Below are 17,697 nucleotides of genomic sequence, written 5' to 3'. Positions count from 1 at the left end.
CCTGGGAAAGCAGTGGAAGATGGCCCAAGTCCTTGGGCCCCTACGCCAGCATAGGAGACCGGGAAGAAGCTCCTGGCTCCTGGCTTCAGATCACTGTAGCTCCAAATATTGAGGCCATCTGGGGAGTGAACCAGCGGATGGAGGACCTCTCCCTCTGCCTCTGCCTCTCTCTGTAACTCTGTCTTCAGGATTGGGCTGTACTTTTCTGACAGCGTGTTCTTCTCCCTGCAGCTATCTGCATCATACTGGTGCACTTGCTCATCAGGTACAGACTGCATTTCCTGCCGGAGAGCGTGGCTGTGGTTTCTCTGGGTAAGTGCTCGCGGTGATTCCCGTCGTAAAAGCAGTCACCGTGACATCCAGCCTGCGTGCCTCCCCAGTGCCAGGGCCCGTGAGAGTCCCGTCGCCTGATCGCACTGATTCCGGGGTATTAGGATCCCGTCTCTCAGAGGAGGGCCGGGGACCCGGAGAAGGGTGGCTGCCTCCTCACCCAAACACCCCTGTGGAAGCCTGTCTAAGCTCCCCTTTCTTCAGCCTCTGCTGCTCGGAGGACTCCCCTGGGGGCACGGCGACCCCTGCTGCTAGGCCAGGTGTTGGTGGAAGGTTGGAGATGGGAGCCAGGGCCAGGAGTCCAGTCCCGGCACTCTGATAGGGGACTCGGACACCATGCCTGCTGCCGCACGCCTGATTCTGCTCGGTGTCTTGCCTCAGTGCGCTCAAGCGTGCTGGGCACCTACAGTCTTAGTCGTTGGAATATTTCCGCTTTCCTTTGCCTGTGATGGGCTGGGGGGTAAAGGCAGCAAGGTGGTGTGAAACCTGGGTCTGGCGACTGCTGAGATGACGGGTCCTCTCAATAGAAACCCGCCCCTCCTTCCTCCGATGCTGCGGAATGAGGAAGTGATGTCCGGAGCGCTGGTAGTCAACTTGAAACCAGTGTGACTCAAAGACAGATGCCAGAATGCTAAAAATTGCCAGGGGGTGGGTGAGAAGCTCAGATTCTTGCTTGCATTGTTGTTTTGTTGAATTGATAGCACGGGAGCTGCCCACCTCGCTCTGCCGTCGCCTGATGAACATCCCCTGTTTAGGCAGGTGCTCTTGCACTTGCAGCTAATGTGGAACTCAAGGGAGGGGGAAACCCGGTTCAGATTGATTCCCAGAATGCAGATTGGTGGAGATGGGTCCCTGCCTATTGGCTCACAGAACCAAAAACACTGCAGAAGGGGTCTGCTTCAGACGTGGCCAGACGAAGGCTCCTGGACTCCATGTCCCCGGGCTCAGTAGTGCTTGCTTTTTTGTTTCCTGCTTCCTGTAGCTGTTTGCTAACTCAGGTGGTTTGGAAGCATAAGAGCACTTCTTGTACTGGGGTCCAGAAAGTACCAGTGTATTAGAGGATGTTTGGGTAGGACTCGGATGCTGGCAGAGTGGTCGGAATAGTTCTTTATCGGAGCAAGAGAAATTGAAGGGACACTTTTCTCCAATGGAGTCAGCTGTAGCACAATACTGAGGTATCCATTGTTTTGAGGCTGTCCAGCTTTTGTGCCTAAAAACAATCCAGATGAAACTCAGAGAAAGTGGGCTTTCACTCTTTCAGGAGTAAATTTTCTTAACCTGCCTCTCCCAGCCGGAAGTTTTTTTTTTTTTTTTTTAAAGGTTTATTTATTTATTTGAAGAGTTGCAGAGAAAGGGGGAGAGACTCCCCAGATGGCTGCAATGGCCAAGGCTGGGCCAGGCCAAAGCCAGGAGCTTTATCTGGGTCTCTCTGGTGGGTGGCAGGGGCCCAAATACTTGGGCCGTCTTCCGCTGCTTTTCCCAGGCCATTCCCAGGAGCTGGATTGGAAGTGGGGCAGCTGGGATGCGACCCGGTGCCCCTGTGGGATGCCAGCAGCAGCTCTCCCGCCGCCCTGCACACCAGCCCCCAGAAGCTCCTGTCTGTCGTCCTCTGGCGCAAGGGTCAGGCTGGCACAAAAGAGGACCATGGGCACTGTAGGAGCGCGTTCCCTCTGCAGCTCATTGAGTTTCCGCGTGAGCGTGAGCCGTCTTCTCACTCTCACAGAAGCGTCGCTGGGGCAGGGCTGGGATGCCGTCGGCACGCCTGTGTCCCGTGTCAGAGTCCCTGGGTGTGGTCCCGGCTCCACTTCTGATCCAGCTTCCTGCTCTGCCGGGAATATGCACAGCAGGAAGGGTTTTAGGTGGAAAAAGCCTGACTAAAAGTAGTTCTGGGAAAAGCGGATCCAGTAATTGTGTTCTCATGGTTCTTAAGTGTTGAAAAACATTTTTTGAAAGATTTCATTTATTTATTTGAGAGGTAGAGTTACAGACAGTGAGAGAGAGAGACAGAGAGAAAGATCTTCCTTCCGTTGGTTCACTCCCCAAATGCCCGCAACAGCCAGAGCTGTGCTGATCTGAAGCCAGGAGCCAGGAGCTTCTTCCAGGTCTCCCATGTGGGTGCAGGGCCCAGGGGCTTGGGCATCTGCTGCTACTTTCCCAGGCCACAGCAGAGAGCTGGATTGGAAGAGGAGAAGCCGGGACTAGAACCCACATCCATATGGGATGCCGGCACCGCAGGCAGAGGAGTAACTCACTATGCTACAGCGCCGGCCCCTGAAAAATTTTTAAAGCTTACCAAAGAAAAATCCTAATGTGTTACAACAACTTTGATTGCTTTTTAGACTATCAGAGTCTAACTAGTGTTGATGCAGCTTAAACTGCTCGTGAGTTCTTTTTTTTTTTTTTTTTTTTAAGATTTATTTATTTAAGGGGCAGAATTACAGAGACAGAGAGAGAGATCTTCCATCCACTGGTTCACTCCCCAAATGGCTGCAATGGCCAGAGCTGAGCCAGTCTGAAGCCAGGAGCCAGGAGCTTCTTATGGGTCTCCCCCGTGGATGCAGGGGCCCAAGGACTTGGGCCGTGTTTTGTTGCATTCACAGGCACATTAGTAGGGAGCTGGATCAGAAGTGGAGCAGCCGGGACTTACACTGGCGCCTTATGCCACAGTGCTGGCCCCAAAACATACTTTTAAAAAGCTATTAATGTTAAGGGCCCTGAGTGTAAAAACTATTTTCAAAGAGTTATTTGTGGTTGGTTACAAAGTTTTTATATATATATATATATACACACACATACATACATACATACATATACATATATACATATATATATATAAAGACTTATTTATTTGAAAGGCAGAGAGAGAGAGAGAGAGATCGAGAGAGAGATCTTCCATATGCGGGTTCACTCCCAAAATGGCTACAACAGCTGGGGCTGGGCCAGGCTGAAGCCAGGAGTTTGGGACTCCTCCGGGTCCCCTGTGTGGGAGCAGGACCCCGAGCACTTGGCCCATCTTCTCTGTCTTCCCAGAATCTTCGCAGAGAGCTGGGTGGAAGGGATCTGCCAGACCCGGGGCGGGAACAGGTGCTGACGCAGGTGCCGATGCCCCCAGCAGCAGTATAACCGCTGCACCACAGCTCTGGTCCCTGTTCCCTAATTTCTTGTCTCCGTTACGTCACAGCAGACCTCACTCCTCATGCTGCAGAGTCCATTATCCTGCCAGTCTGGTCTTCAGTTTCTAGGCCTACTGGTCTGTCCAAAAGAGTCCAAGGAACCCAGAGGGCCCAGACAGCCGCCGTCGTGACTTCCTGGGTGAACCTGGCAGAAACGTAGCCTTCCGGGAGCCAGGACCTCTTGACCACTGAGCCCAGGCTAAGGGAGCAGCGCTTTCCCCAGCAGGAGCCCTCGCGCCCGAGGGGGTCACCTCTACTTCTGTCCACTTGGTCCTGCCTCTGCTTACCTGGTGGAGACAAGCCACACCATACCACGGCCGTTGGCTCACGGAGTGTGTGCATCCTGCTTCCCATCCCCACAGGGTGTTATCTCTGAGCCAGTGCCTCAACTCTGTCTTTCAGGGGCTGGTTTACCTCTCTGGGTGGTTGGTGGCTTCCAGGAGATGTGGTGTGTGACGTAAGACACTGAGGAGTCTGGCCACAGGGCCACTGTTGTGTGACTCTAGGGACTCTAGGTTTGACACACCGCTATGCAGGATCCCACGGTGGTGGCTTTGACACATGGGGGCCCTTGAACGGGGGCGCTGGTCCAAACAGGCACCAGGCAGTGTATGTGTCAGCCTCGGAATGGGCTGTGCCCTCTGCTGGATGGCAGGGGTGCGGCAGGCGGGGCTTCTCCGGGGAGGGTGCCATGGCAGAGACTGCGTTTCAGTCTCTAGGGCTGTCCAGTCGCGCATCAGCCTCGCGAGAGGGAGTTCATGCTGGGGCCTGTGCGTGGCTTCCATCTCTGCCATGTGGCGGCTGTGTTTGGAGAACATTGCACAGACACACAAACCACCAAGGCCAGAGCTGGCTGAGCCATCAGCCATGAACCGGGCTTGTATTTTCCTTCTCTGTCAGTTGTTCAAAAGGTGCCCAGCAAGGCAGAGTGTGGGGGGAGACAGAGCGGTGTTGGTGTGACAGTGGGAGGAGTCACACAGCACACCTGTGCAGGTCTGATCTCCTGGACACTTTGATCTTAAAATTGGATTGCTGCTGGGCCTGCCTGGCCTCTTCACTTGCTGGTAAGACTCCTTCCCTGGAGAGCCCACAGCACAGTTTGGGACAAGCACTCGGGTCGGTTTGCATCAGTCTGCTGCACCTGCCAGTTTGGGCTGGCCAGAGCAGCACACTAGGTGGGGCTCACTGCGCTTGGGCTCCGCTCGTGTGTGAGGGCAGCAGGAGGCTCTGCCCTCCCCTCCCCTCCCCTCCCCTCTCCTTCCCTCCCCTCCCCTCCGGGATGCTGTGTTGGTTCCATCCGCGGCTTCTGCCAGAGAGCTACGGGGCGGGGTGGGGTTGTAGGCACTCCTCCCTCACCTTTCCTGCTGGAATAACTCTGACCTGGTGGGTCAGGAGCTGATGTGAGAGCTCTGCCGACTGCTGGAAGTGTCCCTGGGACTGAGGGCACGCCCGTGAGGGCACCGCGGCTGACGGGCCTAGGCCGGGCGTGCAGTCGCTCCCTGCTCCAGAGGGTGCTGCCTCGGATCGGAGGTCTGCTCCCTGCGCGCCCCGAGCGTTCCTCCTCCCCTGTCCGTAACTTTTGGCTGAATGGCTCCCGGCTCTGGGAGGAATGGGTAGCCGCTGACTGTTGACCCTTGCCAGGACCTGGCTTTGCCCTGAACCTGCGGGGTCTGGTCCGGGAGCTGGCCCTGGTCTGGAAGCAGGACAGCGGGTTTGACTTTGCGCTGGGGTGGCTGACCTTAGCTTCCCGCTTGCTCTTTCTGATCGTACAGCCAGGACCTCCGTGGCCCCTGCAGGTCAGACTTCAGTTGGCGCCGTGTGTTTGCCACTTGCCTCTGCCTTCCCGGAGTTCTGTCACCCCGAGTGCCTCTGGGAAGCCTGTCTTCAGAATAGTGGGTCCTGCTAACCCTCGTAGAAAACAGCGTCCTTTGGCCAGGGCGTTCCTGGTTGCTTGGTCCTGCAGCTCCCCGCCCCCCCTCCCCTCAGGAAAGTAGTCACCATGTGAGTTTTCCAGTCCTGTACAGTAGATCCTTCTTTGCATACCCACTTCTCTGAACCCTAACTTTTTTTGTTTCAGATTTATTTATTTATTTGAAAGGCAGAGTTACATATAGAGAGAGAGACAGATTTTCCATGAACTGGTTCACTCCCCAGATGGCCGCAACAGCCAGGGCTGGGCCAGGCCGAAGTCAGGAGCCCAGAGCTTCATTCGGGTCTCCCATGTGGGTGTGGGGGCCCAAGCACTGGGGCATCCTCTGCTGCTGTCCCAGGTGCATTAACAAGGAGCTGGATCAGAGGTGGAGCAGCTGGGACTTAAACTGCCGTCCATATGGGATGTTGGTGTTGCAGGTGGCAGCTTAACCTGCTGTGCCACAACCCCAGCCTCCTACCCCCCAGAAAAAAATTTTAATTGTCATTTTATTTGACAGATCAGATCCTCCATCTGCTGGTTCACTCCCCAAATGCACACAATAGCTAGGGCAGGCCAGACTGAAATCAGGAACCCAGAACTCCATTCTGGGCTCCCATGTGAGTGGCAGAGGCCCAAGTACTGGGACCATCACCCACTGCCTCCCAGGGTGCTCATTAACAGGAAGCTGGATCGGAACTGAGACACTTCCAGTGTGGGATGTGGGCCCCCCAAGTGATGGCCCAGCCGCTGTGCCAGTGCCCAGTCCCTCTGAACCTCCCAGCCCTCCCTGGTCTCTGCTTCCTTTAATGCACCCATTGCTTGTTCCAAGCACCCAGGGGTGCTGTCAGCACTGAGTTACGGCCCTGGGCCTACGGATGAGCAGCCCCTGCTTTCTGCTGTGCCCCTCCCCATCTTTGGTCTAGGACCTCAGCATCTCCTCCCGGGCACACCTGCCAGCCGCCGTGTGCTAGGCCGGCCCTGCAGGTCCTTTGGTGTGCATCCCTCTCCCCTTAGCAGACCCAGCACTACAAGACAGCCCTCGTTCTTGGTCTCTGGTGAGGGAGGGAGGGTGAGGACTGATCTTCGTCTTGTAGGGAACTCGCCTCATTTGGGGCTTCTTTGTAATCTTGAAACAGCCTGCACAGCTCTGAATTCCATCAAGGAGCTGGGCCACGCGAGTCTGGAAGCTACAGGTGCTCCTGTGCACCCCCCAGATCCCCGTCCCAAGTCCGGGGTCCCCTCCTTCCCTGACAGAAGGCACCGGGGATTTGTCTGCGTGAACTGAGCTTTTTCAGAAGAGCTCTGCATTTCTGTTTAAGTCCTGTGCTGGCCTCCAGCTCTGTAAGCCCCCAGCTGCAGGGAGGGTCTGGAATGGCATCCGGGGGCCTCCCCCAGCCTTGTCCTTTGCCCAAAGTGGTGATTGTCTCAGCTCAGCGACACCACACAGTGCCACATCCTTAGACTTTTGATTTCCCATGAGCCTCTCCTTCCTAGGGCTACTGCCTGAACAGGTGCGCTTCCCTCCCCAGTGTCCGACTCACAGTGGCTCTGCGCCCACGGGAGTGAGCAGCAGCGCTTCCCCACGGTCCCCACACTGCCGGCCGCCTTCCTGTGACGGCCACCCCTTTCCTGGTGCCGGCTGTTTCAGAAGCAGTCTGGGACGGCTTTGGGGACCTGTAATTTACTCTGCAGGGATCGGACTGTAGGGAAGGGAGACAAGAACAGGGAAGGAGCCCAACACGGATGTGTCTCTGGTGGCGATGAGCCTGAGGGAGGGAGGCCGTTGGGCACTGGCTGGTGTAAGGTGTGCACAGCTTCTGCCGTGAGGTGCCCTGCACCGCTGAGCACATCTCTGGAGACAGGGACGGTGGTGAGCATTTAGCCGCCAGCACTCTCAGCAGCTGGGGCGGGGCCTCATGAGTGAGTCTCCCACAGGAGGCAACTGGCAAGCTTCACAGAATGAAAGATACCCTACCTTGAGCCAGCAAGCCTCCCCGCCCCGGCCCCGCCGGCCAGGAGTTGCTGGGACGCGTTCACGTGGGTGAAATGCCCTTTACTCGGGTGGCGACGGCGATGGCAGTGTAGTGAAAAGCCTGGAACCGCCTCGGGCCCATACGTGTTTGACGTGCGGCAGGACGGAAGCTTCCCCGGCTTCCCTGGAGTGGTTTCCCAGAGAGCGTTAAAAGCGAATCAGGGACATGTGAATGCTGTCCTGCCACTTGTCTTAGAATTGACTCGATGTGTGCATACGTGATCATAGATTTAAGGTGGGAGAGGGCTGGGGGCTGGCCTCGAGGAAGTGTGCAGTTACCAAGGACTGGGGCGCTGGGTCCTCTGGAAAGGAGGAACGGAAACAGGCGTGGGAGGAGACTCGAGTCCTCACTGCATGCTCACTATTTAGTTATTTATTTGAGAGAGAGAAAGCCCGTCTGCTGGTTTACTCGCCATGTGCCTACAACCCAGGACTGGGAGTCAGGAACTCCACCCAGGTCTCCCGCGTGGGTGGCAGGGACCCAGCCATTTGAGGCCATCACTGCTGCCCCCCAGGGTCTGCTGAGATCAGGAGTGGAGCCCGATACTGGACCTGGGCGCTCAGATGTGGGGTGCAGGTGTCGTAACGGCATCCTAACTGGTAGGCCAAACGCCCACCCTTTTTGTATGCTTTTTATATTCCTGTACCTTTTAAATTTTGTACCATGTGCATCTCTTATGTAATCAAGTAAAAATAAAATAATTCCTTTTTAAGGCAATTCTGGATCTGCTGAACACTAGCTGAGTAGGCTGGGCGGCCACACTTCCTCATCTGTAAAACACAGGTGACCCCACAGGATGAGACGTCAGACAGGTGATGTTCACACATCACTTACAGTGCCCGGCTGCTAAGTAATCAATAGCTGCTGCTGCTTTTTTCTTTTTTTTTTTAAGATTTATTTATTTGAGAGGTAGAGTTACAGAGAGGAAGGGAGGATGGAGAGAGAGAGGGCTTCCATCCGCTGATTCACTCCCCAAATGGCTGCGACAGCTGGAGCTGAGCAGACCTGAAGCCAGCAGCTTCTTCCAGGTCTCCCACCCAGATGCAGGGCCCCAAGTGCTGGGGCCATCCTCTGCTTTCCCAGGCCACAGCAGAGAGCTGGATTGGAGGAGTAGCTGGGACGTGAACTGGCACCCATATGGGATGCTGGTGCTGCAGGCATAGGTCAGCTACACCACAGCGCCGGGCCTCTGCTGCAATTTTTTTTTTAAGATTTATTTATCTATTTGAAAGTGAGCATTACAGTGAGAGAGGGAGAGACAGAAGAGAGAGATATTCTATCCGCTAATTCAGTCCCTAAGTGGCCACAATAACCAGGGCTGGGCCAGGCAGGAGCCAGGAGCCTCATGCAGTTTTCCACATGGGTACAGGAACCCATGCACACGGGCCCTCCTCCAGGGCTTTCCCAGGTACAGCAGGGAGCTGGGGGCTGGCGCTGTGGTGTAGTGGACTAAGCCTCTGCCTGTGGTGCTAGCATCCCACGTGGGCACCAGTTCATATCCCGGCTGCTCCTCTTCTGATCCAGCTCTCTGCTGTGGCCTGGGAAAGCAGTAGAAGATGGCCCCCGTGCTTGGGCCTCTGCACCTGCGTGGGAGTTCCTGAAGAAGCTCCTGGTTTCTGGGTTTGGATTGGCTCAGCTCTGGCCATTGTGGTCATTTGGGGAGTGAACCAGTAGATGGAAGACCTCTCTCTCTGTTTCTCTCTCTGTAACTATCGCAAATAAATAATTTTAAAAGCTAAAAAAAAAAAAAAAAAAAAACACCAAAAAAACTTGCTTCCCTACCTTAAAAGAAAAGTGCAACAGCCAGCATGTGAGCCGGTGCCCATGTGGGATGCCAGTGCTGCAGATGGGACAGCGCTGGCCCCTGCTGCTGCTATTAATATTATCATCTAGAGGTGGCGCTGTAGTGCAGCACGTTAGGCTGCCACCTGCAGTGCTGGCATCCTGTATGGGCACTGGTGTGAGTCCTGGCTTTTCCACTTCTGATCCAGATCCCTGCTGATGCACCTGGGAAAGCAGCAGAAGATGGCCCGAGTCCTTGGGCCCCTGCACCCATGTGGGAGACTGAATCAAGCTCCTGGCTCTTGGCTTTGGACTGGCCCAGGTCCAGCCATTGTGACCATTTGGGGAGTGAACCAGCAGATGGAAGATCTATCCTTCTGTAACTCGGTCTTTCAAATAAATAAATAAATCTTTAATTAAAAATTATCACCTGCATTATTATGGTTTTGTAGGGTTGTTATGAGAATGAACTAAAATAATGGTGATAATACCCATTAGCACTGTGCTTGACCTGCAGGTTTTTTTTAAAGATTTTTTAAAAATTTTATTTGAGAGATAGAGTTACAGAGAGAGAAAGAAAGGCCTTCCATCCGCTGGTTCACTTCCCAGATGGCCACAATGGTTGGAGCTGGGTCAATCCGAAATCAGGAGCCAGGGGCTTCTTCTGGGTCTCCTACATGGGTGCAGGGACCCAAGGACTTGGACCGTCTTCTGCTGCTTTCCCAGACCATAGCAGAGAGCTGGATCGGAAGTGGAGCAGTCAGGACTCGAACCAGTACCCATATGGGGTGCTGGCACCGCAGGTGGAAGCTTAGCCAACTACACTACAGCGCTGGCCCCAGACATGCAATATTGATGTGTGTATATTTTTAGCACAGTGCAAATCTACATGTATGTGTGTGTATGCGTGTGTGTGCACATGTATACGTTCAAGGGAGCTAGGAGGGCCATGCTCTGCGTGGTGTTTGTAACCTTACTATTAATACATGGGAGGCCTTGCCCCTGGAACCGTAACGATCAGGAACAGTACTTGACAGTGATGCTGGGGGCCCAGCAGTGCCCTGGGTGTGAGAAGAGCATTAGCCGGGCAGTCTCCCAGGGTCTTTAGCATCATGAGCTTGTAGGGAGTGCCTGGCAGCCTGCAGGCCTTTGCCACCTCCGGGCTCTTAGCTCTGAGCTAAGCTGCTTAAACCCCCTGAGCCTTCCTCCCTGCAGTGGTCCCTTGAGGACTGGAAATGATTTAAAGTGACAGATCCTGGACCAGAGGCTCCACAGACTCCCATCAGCCTCCCATCAGTTGTCCCCGATGCTCTGGGTGAGACCGGGGTGTCCATGCTGACGTGTGCATGACAGAAGAAGATAACAGAACTGTGCTTCTGTTTAGGTGTCATTTTTTTTTTTTTTTAGATTTATTTTTACTTATTTTAAAGTCAGAGTTACAGAGAGAGGTAGAGACAGAGAGAGAGAGGTCTTCCATCCGCTGGTTCACTCCCCAGATGGCTCCAACGGCTGGAACTTTGCCGATCCGAAGCCAGGAGCTGCTTCCGGGTCTCCCACGTGGGTGCAGGGGCCCAAGGACTTGGGCTGTGTTTTGTTGCTTTCCCAGGCCATAGCAGAGAGCTGGGTCAGAAGAGGAGCAGCTGGGACTAGAACCGGCACCCAGAAGGGGTGCCGGCACTGCAGGCGGTGGCTTTACCTGCTACGCCACAGCACTGGCCCCTCTGTTTTATTTTTAAATCTCACTACTTTATAAGCTTTATTTTTGGGTATATTTTTAAATATACAATGATTCTTTTTAAAGATTTATTTATTTATTTATTTGAAAGGAGAGACAGAGAGAGCGGTCTTCTGTCCACTGTTTCACTCTCTTGGTGACACCACATCAGCCAGCGCTGGGCCAGGCTGGAGCCAGGAGCCAGGAGCCAGGAGCCAGGAGCTTCATCCAGGCCTCTTATGTGGGTGGCAGGGGCCCCAGACACTTGGGCCATCTTCCACTGCTTTCCCCAGGCTATTAGCAGGGAGCTGGATCTGAAGCATCCGGGACACGAACTGTCACCCATATGGGATGCAGCATTGTGGGTAGTGGCTTAACGCATTATGCCACAACACCAGCTCCATGCATTGACACTTTCATAAAATCAGTAATAAATAAAAGTTTGTAACCTGAGGGTCCTTGCTCCAGTTCCTTTTATCTAGAATTATAATTAAAGCAGTATTTGCCTTCTGAGGCCAATTGTGTGATATAAATAAATTTCCCCTGTAGAGCAAATTGATGAAATTTCACTTTGAACTTCAGTCTTAATTTATTCATTTACTTTAAGATTTATCTATTTATCTGAAATGCAGTTATAGAGGAGAGAGAGAGCGGGCTTCCATGTACTGGTTTGCTCCCCAAATGACTGCAGTGGCCAGGGCCAGGCAGGGCCAAAGCCCGGAGCCGGGAACACCATCCAGGTCTCAAATGGATGACAGGAGCCCAAGTACTTGGGCATCTTCTGCTGCTTTTCCTTGTGCGTGAGCAGGGAGCTGGATTGGAATTGGAACAGCTGGGACTCAAACTGGTACTGGCATTGCAGGCAGTGGTTTAACCCACTGCACCACAACGCTGGCCCCTCCCTCTTCAGTCTAAATTGAATGCTGCACAATAGGTTAGTCCCAGACCAATCTCAAAAGGATAACTCGAGACCCAGGTTGTGGTATAGAGGAATTAAGCCACTGCCTTTGACACTGGCATCCCATAGAGGTGCTGGCTCAAGTCTTTGCTGCTGCACTTCCCATCCTGCCCCTTACTAATGGCCTGGGAAAAGCAGCAGAAGATGGCCCAAATGTTCAGACCCCTGCTGTCCACATGGGAAACCTGGAAGAGGCTTTTGGCTTCGGCCAGACCCAGCCCTGGCTGTTGTGGCCATCTGGGGAGTGAACCAGTGAGATGGAAGATCTCTGTCTCTCCTTCTCTCTGTGTAACTCTGACTTTCAAATAAATATATAATTCTTAAAAAAAAAAAAATAGATGACTCAAGTAACACTAATAACAGTAGCAACGCATGGTGTTTTACGAAGCTTTCCAGTGACTCAGAGCAGAAGAATGACTGCTTCATGTGTGACTACAGAAGTGTTCATTGTGATATTGCAGTTTGTTATACATTAACCAAGGAAGAGGTTTAGGTTTTAGTAGAATAGAAAAACACTTTAACAATGACATCTGCCTGCAGAGAAGGGGGTTCCCCTCACCGAGTAACGAGAATGATCACTATAGAAACTGAATCCAAATCCAAATTGAAATGTATTTTTAAAGTTTTTTCCCCGGCTGGGGGCTTGGCGGAGGCAATGTTATTCTCTTCTTTCCTCCTCCTTAAGTTGAAGTGTTTAAAGTACAGTTTTGCCCGCACATTGGCAGAAATGTTGGCGTCTGCTGACTGCCCATTCCCAGTGCTGGGGGGGGGGGTGCTTTCCGATGGAGATCTAAGTGGGTACAGCCACTCGGGAGGGTAATTTGGCAACATTTTCAGAAAGGAGGGTGACCGTGCTGTGTCCCCACATTCCTGCCTGCATCAGCCCTCGCGCACGTGGGAGGGTCCTTACACGCAGACACAGGCTGGCTGATTTGTTCCCCACGACTGTTTACAACAGACAGAGAGGAATGGTTAAAAAGACTGAGTCTTTTAAAAATTGAAATATAATTAATATACCATGAACTTCATTTGAAAGTATACAATTGTGTGGCTTTTAGTATATTTAGAGTTGTGCAGACATCACCATTGATTGTAGAACTTTTTCCTCACCTCAGAAAGAAACCCCATACCCATTAACATTTCGCCCTGCTCCCAGCCCCTCAAAACCACTTACCTACTTTCTACCCCTGAATTTGCCTCTTCTAGACAGTCCATATAAGTAGAACTGTTGGCCGGCACCACGGCTCACTAGGCTAATTCTCTGCCTTGCGGCGCTGGCACACCGGGTTCTAGTCCCGGTTGGGGCACCGGTTCTGTCCCGGTTGCTCCTCTTCCAGTCCAGCTTTCTGCTGTGGCCTGGGAAGGCAGTGGAGGATGGCCCAAGTCCTTGGGCCCTGCACCAGCATGGAAGACCAGGAGGAAGCACCTGGCTCCTGGCTTCGGATCGGTACAGTGTTCCGGCCGTAGTGGCCATTTGGGGGGTGAACCAACTGAAAAAAGAAGACCTGTCTCTCTCTCTCACTGTCTAACTCTGCCAGTCAAAAAAAAAAAAAAAAAAAAAAAGTGGAACCATACAATCTGTGACTATTAAAAAAAGTCGGGGGGGAACAGCTTTGAGATTTAGTTCACATAGCACAAAATTCACCCATTTTAAATGTACGATTCAGTGATTTTGTGGAATATTTACAGAGCTGTGCAGCCATTACTATGATTAATTATAGAATGCTTTCATCACCCCAAAAAGAACCCCCGGAGGCTTTGGCTGTCATCCCTAACCCTGTCCTTCCTCACCATTTCTGTCTCCGTGGATTGACCTAACCAGGGCATTGGATACAATAGGAAGGTAAGACCCATGGTCTTTGCGTCTGGGTTCCCGAGACGAATCCCTGTTGCAGCAGCCGGCAGTGCTTCGTAGCTCCGTACTGCCAAGCAGGCCTCCGGCGCAGGGTGTTTACCCGCTCACTGCCCGGTGGACGTGTGGGCCCTCTGCACCGAGCCGTTGGGAAGGATGCTGTCGTGAACATCTGAGTACATTGTTTTGTGTGAGAACCTTTTCAGTTCTCCTGGCGGCATTGCTGGGTCCTGGGGTCACCCAGCCGTTTGGGGGTTGCCGCACTGTTTTCCTCGGCAGCTGCACCTCTTCGCGTTCCCACCAGAGATGTGGGAGGGGTCTCGTCTCTGCCCACAGCAGTGCTCGTGCTTGGCCACTTCTTACATTCTCCCATCTTGCGGGATGTGAAGTGGTGTCTTGTGATGGTTTTGACTTGCGATTCCCTGATGTCTGATGAAGTTGAACTTGTGATTATCGGCTACTTGCGTATCTTCTTGAGAGAAACACCTCATCAGGTTGTGTCATTTTTGTGCTGTGCCGTAGAGCTGTTAAAAGAACGAAGCATCTGTCTGAAAGGGGCTGGCGCTGTGGCGCAGCGGGTTAAAGCCCTGGCCTGCAGTGCCGGCATCCCATATGGGCGCCGGTTCATGTCCTGGCTGCTCCTCTTCTGATCCAGCTCTCTGCTGTGGCCTGGGAAAGCAGTAGAAGATGGCCCAAGTCCTCGGGTCTCTGCACCCATGTGGGAGACCCGGAAGAAACCCCTGACTCCTGGCTTCAGATCAGCTCAGCTCTGGCCTTTGCAGCCATCTGGGGAGTTAACCAACAGATGGAAGACCTTTCTCTCTGTCTCTATCTCTCTCTGTAACTCTGTCTTTCAAATAAATAAAATAAATCTTAAAAAAATAATAATCTCTGGCTAGATCTTTAAGATGTAACACTGCACAAAATAGCAAGTAGTAGAATGATGCATTCCAATACCACAAATTTCATGTAGATTACACTCAGGAGTGCCTTTTGTGTACATATGCACACATACACCAGTGCCAAGTGTTTAAATATACTTATTTATACATATATATACATGTATATCTACATATACATGTGCAAGATATGTGTATATGTATATGTAAAAGGATAGAGAAGGGTCTGGTAGAATATTCCCCCAAACTACCAAGGTAGTTAAATTATCTTGGGGCAGGGAAAGAGAGGACAAGGATGAGCTTGGGGGAGCAGGTGTGTGGTGCAGTGGTTAGGGCACTGCTTGGACACCGCATCCTATGTGACAGCACCTGGGTTTGAGTCTCTGCTATTGATCCAACTTCCTTCTCATACACACTTTGGGAGGCAGCCGGTGATGGCCCAGGTACTCAATTTCTTCCCACCCATGTGGGAGACCTGAATTGAATTCTAGGCTCCTGATTTTAGACTGGGCCAGCTGGGACTGTTGCAGGCATTCAGGAAATGAACCAGCAAATGGGAAATGCACCTCTCTCTCTCTCTCTCTGTCTCTCTCTGTCTCTCTCTGTCTCTCACTCTCACTCTCGCTCTCAAATTAATTCATTAAGAAAAATTATTTGAAGAATAATGTATGCTCCATATTGTCTAGCAGGTGAATGTTCTGGGTCTGGTGTTGTGTCGTGGGTAAAGCCACCGCCTACAATGCTGGCATCCCATATAGGTGCTGGTTCATGTCCTGGCTCTTCCACTTCTGATCCAGTGCCCTGCTAATGGCCTGGGAAAAGCAGCAAGATGGCCCAAGTCCTTGGTCCCTACACCCATGTAGGAGAGCTGGATGAAACTCCTGGCTTCGCTCTGGTCCAGCCCTGGCCATTGTGGTCCTCTGGGGAATGAACCAGTGGCTGGAAGCTATCCCTCCATCCCGCCCCATAACTCTTGACTTTCAAATAATAATAAAAAAAAAATCTCTGGGGGGAAAAAAATGAAAGTGTATTCCTTGACTCTCTTAATACCGTGGCTGTATTTTGTCTTGGTTACTTTTTCTATCCCAAAATAATACATACAAATGTCAATAGTGTGGAGATTTATAAAGTTAAACTTATTCTCTGTTTACCTCGAACCACACCCCTCCCCACACAGAGCTCTCCGTGCAGTGCAGCCCTTTTTCTGATGAACTTGCCTCCAGTCCTAGGTGGACTCCGCAGCCTTGTGTTGTCCGGGGAGCCAGGTCCTGTGTGATGCTTAAGGTCCCTGCACTGGTGCACAGGCTGCCTTTGTGTCCCGCCTCCCAGAGGTTGCGGCGTTCTGCTTGGGCGTCTTTGTCAGAACAGGCTCCGAGCTGATTTGAATGGGCCCAGTGGTGAGGAGTTGTGCATCTGGGGCCTGATGGGGCCATTAGGAAGCGTGACCATTGGGGCCAGCTCTGTGGTGTAGCGGGTAAAGCCGCTGCCTTTGGCACTGGCATCTCACATGGATGCTGGTTCAAGTCCCAGCTACTCCTCTTCCAATCCAGTTCCCTGCTAACGTGCCTGGGAAAGCAGCGGAAAATGGTCCAAGTCCTTGGGCTCCTGCATCCACGTGGGAGACCTGGAAGAACCCCTGGCTGCTGGCTTTGTATGGGCCCATCTCTGGCTGTTGTGGCCATTTGCGGAGTGACCCAGCAGATGGAAGACCTCTCTGTCTCTCACTCTGCTTTGAAGAAATAAATATTAAAAAAAAAAAAAAAAGCCGGCGCCGCGGCTCACTAGGCTAATCCTCCGCCTTGCGGCGCTGGCACACCGGGTTCTAGTCCCGGTCGGGGCGCCGGATTCTGTCCTGGTTGCCCCTCTTCCAGGCCAGCCCTCTGCTGTGGCCAGGGAGTGCAGTGGAGGATGGCCCAGGTGCTTGGGCCCTGCACCCCATGGGAGACCAGGAAAAGCACCTGGCTCCTGGCTCCTGCCATCGGATCAGCGCGGTGCGCCGGCTGCAGTGCGCCGGCCGCGGCGGCCATTGGAGGGTGAACCAATGGCAAAGGAAGACCTTTCTCTCTGTCTCTCTCTCTCACTGTCCACTCTGCCTGTCAAAAATAAATAAAAAAGAAAAAAAAAGAAAAGAAAAGAAAAAAGGAGAAGGAGGGAGGGAGGGAGACAGAGAAAAAAGAAAAGAGAAAAGGAAAGGAAAAGAAAAGAAAAGAAAAAGAGGGGCCAGCACCGTGGCTCACTTGGCTAATTCTCCGCCTGCAGCGCTGGCATCCCATATGGGCGCCAGGTTCTGTCCTGGTTGCCCCTCTTCCAGTCCAGCTCTCTGCTGTGGCCCCGGAAGGCAGTGGAGGATGGCCCAGGTCCTTGGGCCCTGCACCCGCATGGGAGACCAGGAGAAGCACCTGGCTCCTGGCTTCGGATCGGCGCAGTGCTCCGGCCGTAGTGGCCATTTGGGGGGTGAACCAACGGAAGGAAGACCTTTCTCTCTGTCTCTCTCTGTCTGTAACTCTACCTATCAAATAAATAAATTTAGAAAGAAAAGAAAAGAAGAGAAGAGAAAAAAGAAAATAAAAAAAGAAAAGAAAAGAAAAGAAAAGAAAAGAAAAGAAAAGAAAAGAAAAGAAAAGAAAAGAAAAGAAAAGAAAAGAAAAGAAAAGAAAAGAAAAGAAAAGAAAAGAAAAGAAAAGAAAAGAGGGAGGGAGGAAGGAAGGAAGGGAGGAGCCATCGGATAATTCTTTGTGGTGGGTACTTCCTGGGAGGGCTGTGAGCCTGGCTGCTCTGGGGCAGGGTGAGCTTTGAGGGTCAGTGTTCTTCCAGGAATTTCAAACAGCTGTTACTTCAGGTTGTTCTCAGCACTGATGTTTTATCTTTAATCAACACTGAATGTAGAGCAGCATCTGAGGCTAAGAATGCAATTTTGGTTCTTTTTTGGAAATGGTGGCTACAGAGCAAACTTGTAAACTTTCTGCCATTTCACGTGGACCGTGAGTGGATGTCACAGAATTGACAGGTGTCAGTCCTCCATGCAGGGTGGGCAGTGGGCCTAG

At 52.3% G+C, this 17,697-nt stretch overlaps 1 protein-coding gene across 5 annotated transcripts in view; it reads left to right on the top strand.

Annotated features, from left to right (window-relative positions):
- Positions 1-17,697, top strand: part of SLC9A8 (solute carrier family 9 member A8) — a 72,826-nt gene that overhangs the window by 11,754 nt on the left and 43,375 nt on the right. For 3 of the 5 annotated variants that reach the window (XM_051844933.3, XM_089307057.1, XM_089307059.1), the window contains exon 3: positions 232-312. The exons of the other annotated variants lie outside the window; for them this stretch is intronic. In XM_051844933.3, coding sequence (XP_051700893.3) covers positions 232-312 — 81 coding nt within the window. The remainder of the gene's footprint in view (positions 1-231; positions 313-17,697) is intronic. 5 annotated transcript variants of the gene reach the window in all.

Source organism: Oryctolagus cuniculus, chromosome 11, assembly GCF_051225735.1.
Source record: "Oryctolagus cuniculus isolate XC-2025 breed Fujian yellow rabbit chromosome 11, ASM5122573v1, whole genome shotgun sequence".
Classification (NCBI taxonomy): Eukaryota; Metazoa; Chordata; class Mammalia; order Lagomorpha; family Leporidae; genus Oryctolagus; species Oryctolagus cuniculus.
Note: the sequence above shows the minus strand (reverse complement) of the source record. Positions and strands in the feature narration are given on the sequence as shown.